The following is a 6,778-nucleotide window of genomic DNA, read 5'->3' on the forward strand; positions in this document are numbered from 1 at the left end:
GGTATTTAAAGGAAGTACAGGCAAGTCAGTTAAATCCAATCATGGGCCTTCCTGTAATTCATGAATAAAGATGACTCCAGACATAACTCGTCATAACCACCTCATTTCAGTAAGCTAATACAGCTGGTACAAGCCACTGTTCTGTATCGTTACCCGAGACTGGGGTGCTACCAGCCAAGGCCTTCTCATATGCTGGCACTGAAGGCCGATTTTAGGAACAAGCCATTACCAGTATCTATAAGCATGTGCAAAAAGTAGTTGTTACCATTGTGTTTTATTACCACAACAATACAGAGATACTGAGAACAGGCACATAATCCCTTTTAATCTACCGAGCTCAGTTCATGTTCTGAGTGCCACATGTATTGTAGTGATGAGCCCCAGAAACAAATCAGAGGAGCAGCTCTCCATGGAGTGTGGCATACTCCATCACCAGCATAAATAAAATCAAGAGACATAATGTTTTTTTTTTGCCAAGTTTAAGGGATAGCAGTATTTCCACAAGTGTAGCTTAGGGCTGTAAACCTGTATTTAACTATTATTGTGGTCCGACTTGTGCAGAATAGTCCCCAGTACTCCTTCATACCTGAAATCCAATGCAGAGGAGGCATTACCTGCACTGATCAGAACTGCAGCATTGATTTATTCCAGTCATTATGCTAAAATACACCTTAACCAGCTTCAATAAAATAAGAATCACTTGTCACAAATTTAAGTAAACACAGGGGTCACCTCATTCCAGGTGCAGGAACTTCAAGCAGTAATGCCCTGTGGCTTTAGTCATGACAAACACCTGCAAGACTCCATAGTTGTATAACAATCATGGGGAAGCTTGGCAGCTCAAGATTTCCATGTGTGGGATAGAAACAACAAGGAGAAGTGTACAGTAAACCAGCACCAGTAACTGGGCTGATAGCAACACAAACCATGTAATCACAGCCATTCAGATTACATCAGGGATGTGAGATTATCAGGCAAAACTAAATTTGCTTATCCTGGGATCCCTCCTCATGCTACCACAGCTACTTACACACAGCAGGCAAAGGCTCCAGCTTTCTAGATACCATCAGGAAATGTTTAAGAAACAGAATTAATTCTCAAGAGAACTCATTGCATTGTGAAGCAATTCCAGGAAAGAAAAGCCAGCAGTCACATTTGAACACGCATTCGATGTGCTCCTTGTGCCTGGTGCAATTCATCTACACAGATGGGCAAAATTCTGAGCAGTCAGGGGTGCTGCTTCCACATCCAGTCACACTCCACGGAAGGACAATGTGTTAGGCCAAAGGGTGCTTGGCTGGCTAGCTGGTCTCAAGCACAAAACCAAGTGCATTTCCAGAGCTCCCAAGTCTCTTACTAAAACAAAGAAGTTACTCCAGCAAAAGAGGTAAGTAGGATAAACTGTCATTTCCCCAGCATGAGGCAGAAAAAGAATCCCATTACACTGCAATAAACACAAGAGTTTGAGTCACCGATTTAATTTTATACAAGTCAAACTACACGTTGTATAAAGAGTACAAGGCAGTTCTAATGTTCGCTATTGCATGTTACAAAAATCAATTTAGCTAGAAAGGGGATTTTTTTTGATGAGTCCTATTCCACAATTTGAGTTGGCAACTGTGGTTCAGCAAAGCCTTTGTTAAGACTAGAACTCTAGCTCAAAGACTACATTTCCCATAAAAGTTCAGACTTACACACAATAGGATTATAGTTCTCATCTGAAGCAAAAACGTTAACATAAATGAGTCAAAAAGGAGGGAAGACAGTGTTATTTTAGCTAGTTTTCATATCCAATAGTTATTTAGAGGCTGACAAACCATATGACATACTAGTGACTTGGACTACATCCAAGAGACACATGAGTGTCTGACAACAGTGACACTGACACTCAAGGGAAAAAAAAAAAGTCAGAAAGCTTTCCTTCTTTCAAGTAGGAAACACAGGGGGGTTCAGCAATACTGTATGATACAGGTTCCAGAGTACCTTTATTACCTTTAATACAGTCACAGTATTGGGGTGGGGGAATGTTCTTTTGGCAAGTTAAGATACAACAAACACGCTCCAACTTGGGTTTATTGCTCATCTAAAATCTTCCCAGTATTGTTACCGGTTTATGTAGTTTGCAGCCTGCTTCCACAACTTAAGCTGAAACAGAATTCTCTGAGCTGACCAGCAAGGCAATCCTGCCCTTGGCAGCAAGCTGGAACCTATAAGCTAATGATATTCATAGTTCTAAGACCATGAAGCAAGGAGAAAAAAAAAAAAAGAAAAAATAATGATAGTTTAAAAAAAGCCCAGATTTAAGCCTGTTTATATTCAGTTTATTTTTCTTTATAAAAAACCACTCTACATTTAAGAGTAGTTAAGTTACTCCTGTGGAAATGCTATAAAATCAAAGTTTTAGCTGAATTTCTACAAAAGGGGGAGTTTTAGTGCTTTATACCACCATCCAAGCTCTTAATTTCCAATCTGGGACACAAATTAAACCTTTATGCCTCAACTTAGTTCTTAGGCCATTTGCTCCTGCAAGAGAAAAAAAAATCCCAACCTCTCAAGTACTAACATAACACTAATGGCCTGACAAGTAGGAAAGTGTTCCATAATAGTGTGCAATGTAAGAGGAGAGTTCTAGTCTTAATCTCTTGAACTAGATCTTGATCGTGAGCGAGATTTTGAACGAGATCTGGAGCGGGACCTCGATGCAGCTCTTTTGGGTGGTGACTCTGAACGAGCCTTGGCAGATGGCTGCTGCTGCGGAGAATTGGAACGAGACCTACTCCTTGACCTGGACTTAGACTTAGCATCTCCTTTACCATTTTCTTTGGGAGATCGAGACCTGGACCTGGATCTGGATCGAGACTTCTCAGACTTCTCCTTGGATCTGCTGTGAGAGCGTGAACCCCTGTCAGACTTGGGTTTTGATTTGCTCTTTGATCTAGACTTCCTGCTTTTAGATCTGGAACGTGAGCGGTCTTTGCTTCGTGACCTGGATTTAGAGCTTTCAAAAAGAGACAAAGTTTATTCTACATGAACTGAAGTGTACTTACAGCAGTTGGCAGTATCTATCAATGTATAAGCAGCAATTCCTGTACTAACAGAAAACGAGGGATCAACTCACCGAGAACGGCTTTTGGAGACACTACGGGACCTGCTGCGGCTGCTCCTACTTCTACGACTTCTGCTTCTAGACCGTCGTCTAGAACGTGACCTAGAAACATGGAACATGTAATTTATTCCTCATTCCTTGCCTAGTGTGCTCTGCTATCTAACACAGAAAGGCTGCCCAGGAACTTCTAATCAAGTATGGCCACATCAAGATGTACTATCAACACATCTGGATCTGATACACTGTCAATTAATTGCATCTGATGCTTTACATGTGAAAAACTCTCAAACCTGTCTTTACTGTATGTAGAGTAACTCCTTCTACATTCTCAGGCATCATCCTCTTCCTAAATCAGCTGAAGGCCACTCCCGCCTGTAGGGCTACCCAGACCCATTTTTAGCCGGAGTAACTTGATACATAAACTGACTTGTCCCAGAAGTTACCTTGACCTGCTGCCAGAGTATGATCGCCTATGGCTTGACCGTGGCTTGTCTTCAACCAGCCTGATCTTCCTCCCATTTATCTCTGTGCCATCCAGTTTGTCCAGAGCACGCTTCATGTCAGAGTAGGATCGGAACTCAATCACTCCTTCATTTGTACGCTCTTTGTGAGCATCTGCATAGGTTACCTCACCAGCTTGCCTCATGAAATCCTGCAAAGAGTAGATGAAGAGTTGCATAACCATTCGCCACACTCTTCACAAATACATGAGCTTAAGACAAGTCTCATCAAACACAGAAGCACTAATTACATGTAAATATTCACACACAAGTATCTCAATTATTTCCACCTAAATCAAAAGGAACATCAATTTTAAAGGAAGCCATTGCTTCCTGCTAGTCACAACAGGCTCCGTGGTGGAACATTAATACATACTTTCAAATCCTGCCAACTACAGCGACTGGAAAGGTTTTCAACAATCAGTCTGTATTCTGTACGAACAGGCGGTCCGTATTTATCTCTTCCAGATTGTCTCCGACTGCTATATCCGCCACCACCCCCACCTTTATTGTACAAAGAAATAAAGTTAGATTGTCTCCTAGCATGAAGAAAACTAAATGTTCTGAAAAAGTTAGTTAAAACAGTTATATTTACTGGAGTAGGACTTTATTTCTCTAAGCCTCCAATAAACTTTGCAATTTTGCCATGATCTACATTAATGGCAAATCAAACAGACTAAAATCCTACAAGTCTGTGCTCCTAAGTTCTGTTAGAGAGTGACTGCTCCTTATTAGATTCACCTTGCTAAGTTTTATTTTACAGAACATTGTAAAATATAAAACTTAACTGATTACATGCATTTCTACAATTTACAAAAACGTTTACTAGTTACACTAAGTACTTACATCACAGTATGAGGTTTTTGGTGGTGGTTTGGCCACAAAACACGCAAGGTAACAGTCACCTAGTTCAGTTTAACCAGTTTTGTCTAACCCTTGGAATCCTCACCATCACCCTGCGTCTAATGGCAAAAGGCTGCTGTCGTCATGGCTTCCGGTAAGGTCAGCCAAAGGGTCATAGGGCAAGGGTCACACAATGTATGGAAAAGCCATGGCCAATCAGGAAAGGCAGTCATCTTAGCCTCAGTGGACACAGCCTCAGCCCCACTGGTCACTTTTAAATTGAAACATCAAGGACTTGTTAAAAAGTTTGAATTGAACATGCAACAATTTTAAACAACATACATTTGATTCTTCTTAAGACAGAACCCCGCCCCCCCCAAACACCAAGCTCCTAGAGATTAACCAAAGTTGAGCCTCAGTACTTTGACATTACAGTATGAGGCTGGTTCAGCTCTATATAGCTCAGCTCAAGAAGCTACACGAATCAGCTGAACGTGGAGCTATTGACAATATCCCCCACTCAGCCCAACAGATTCCTACTTGAAAACCTCCCCCCACCCCCTCTATATATTCAACTGAAACATTCACAGCTGAGTGTTTCCACCCCAATTATGCAACAGTATTTATTAATGTAAGTGATGCGACATCACTGTTCGATTCAAATACTCCCCAAGAAAACAGAAGCTCTAAAATTAGCAGAGCATTCCGCTTGTAATGAACAAGAAACCTTTTCTAGAAGGCCACAACTTTGCAGCCAGAACTGCCCTCTAATCTCCCAGCCTATCTGCCCTCTTAAGTTTCTTAGGGGATACCCAAGTGCACGGCTGGTGCCAGGAAGAACGTTTGCGGCGCTAGGCCTGCAGCTTGCTCCCTGCCATGCACCGGGTACCCCCCCCGCGCCGTGCTCCCCCGTAATAGCAACCCCCCCTTTCCCCCGCTCCGCCCCAGCCCGCGGGACTCGGTCCCATCGCTCCTTCACCCCCGGCTCTGCCCTGCCACACACAGCCGAGCCGCCTCCCCTCCCTCCTGCCCCTCGCCCGCATTAGCCTCAGAACCACGCAGAAAGACGGGCCCGTACTCACTGCGACTACTGTAGCTATACCCGTCCCTGTCGCGGCGGGGGCCGCGGGCGTGCTCCACGATCACGCGTTCCCCGCACAGATCCTTGCCGTTCAGCTCATAAACGGCATCATCGGCGTCTCGGGAGTCCTCGAACTCCACGAAGCCGTAACTGCAGGAAGAAGAACGGCGCCATCAGCCGCCCGCAGCTCCGGAGCCAGGACAATGGAGCCGGCCCCGCCGCAGCGCCCCCGCTCCCCCCGCGCCGCCGCCATCTTGAGCCGGGCGCCACGCGGCAGCGGCCCACAACATGGGGGAGGGAGGAAGGCCCCGGGCCGGGGAGGGGAGCACGGGCCGCGGGGACCTCAGGCCGCTGGACGGCGCTCACCCGTTTTTGAGGTCGACCTCGAGCAGGCGCCCATAGCCACTGAAAAAGCGCTGGATGTCCTTCTCCCGGACGTGGTAGCTCAGGCGGCCGATGTAGACGCGCGGCATGTCCGCGGCGGAGGGGAAAAGGGAAGGAAGGGGAGAAAAGAGAGAAAGGGAGGGAAGGAGGTAGAGAGAGGCGGCGAGCGGAGCGGGGAGCGGCACTCAGACCCCCACGGTACCCCGCCTCCGGACCGCTCCGCACCACAATGACGCGCCCGCCCCCCGCCTGCGCTTTTATACCGAGAGGCGGGGCAGCGGCGCGGACGTCAATGCGCGGCTGGGAGGGAGGAGCGGAGCGCGGTGTCTACGTCATCACGCTCTCGCGAGCGGGCGTTGGCGAGCTACGGGCGGGTGAGGCGAGAGGGGTGGCTACGCGCATGCGCGGGTGCCTGTACGTGCGCTCTGGAGGGCTGCTTTGCGCGATGCGCATGCGCAGGGTGGGCGGTTGCGGTGCTGTGCTCATGCGCAGTGGAGTAAAACAGCCCCGAGTTGACAAGGTTTATGTCCTAGTTTGCCTTTGATGTGCGTTCTGAATTAGCAAAGGCGTCCCAGTACGTTAATGAGCTCACGGTTTCAGTTTGCTGGGCCTCACATTGTGTTGCTGTTTTATAGTGTGTACTGCGATGTGTAGATGTGATACAATGCAAATGTAGGGCCGTGGTTACTCCAGGTCTGGGCCGCCAGCATAAGGACCTGGAGTTGTGGTGGTGAGACCAGAGGAGGCCGCGGAGCTGCTGCGAGGGCTGGAGCAGCTCTGCTCTGGAGCCAGGCTGAGAGAGCTGGGCTGGGGCAGCCTGGAGAAGAGAAGGCTCCTGAAGGCGAGACCTGAGAGCAGCTCCAG

The 6,778-nt window shown here is 46.9% G+C and overlaps 1 protein-coding gene across 1 annotated transcript; it reads right to left on the bottom strand.

The window, feature by feature from the left end:
* Positions 1 to 1,462: 1,462 nt before the first annotated feature.
* Positions 1,463 to 6,114, bottom strand: SRSF6 (serine and arginine rich splicing factor 6). The gene is made up of 6 exons (XM_062642241.1): positions 5,897 to 6,114; positions 5,532 to 5,680; positions 3,983 to 4,110; positions 3,550 to 3,758; positions 3,119 to 3,208; positions 1,463 to 2,998 (listed from the first exon to the last, which is right to left on the bottom strand). The coding sequence occupies exons 1-6, from the start codon at positions 6,001 to 6,003 to the stop codon at positions 2,635 to 2,637; spliced, it is 1,047 nt and encodes a 348-aa protein (XP_062498225.1). The 5' UTR covers positions 6,004 to 6,114; the 3' UTR covers positions 1,463 to 2,634.
* Between the last annotated feature and the right edge of the window lie 664 nt (positions 6,115 to 6,778).

The sequence above is a fragment of the Pezoporus occidentalis genome, unplaced genomic scaffold (assembly GCF_034315485.1).
Source record: "Pezoporus occidentalis ecotype Australia unplaced genomic scaffold, CSIRO_AGI_Poc_V1 ctg70, whole genome shotgun sequence".
In the NCBI taxonomy this organism is placed as follows: domain Eukaryota; kingdom Metazoa; phylum Chordata; class Aves; order Psittaciformes; family Psittacidae; genus Pezoporus; species Pezoporus occidentalis.

Bases quoted from the DNA above. Each gene is read 5' to 3' on its own strand.
- SRSF6 (XM_062642241.1), bottom strand. From the start codon at position 6,003: ATGCCGCGCGTCTACATCGGCCGCCTGAGCTACCACGTCCGGGAGAAG. The intron at 4,111-5,531 runs GTGAGTACGGGC...TGTACAATAAAG, and splicing joins GTATAGCTACAGTAGTCGCA to GTGGGGGTGGTGGCGGATAT. The intron at 3,209-3,549 runs GTAACTTCTGGG...CCATGTTTCTAG, and splicing joins TACTCTGGCAGCAGGTCAAG to GTCACGTTCTAGACGACGGT.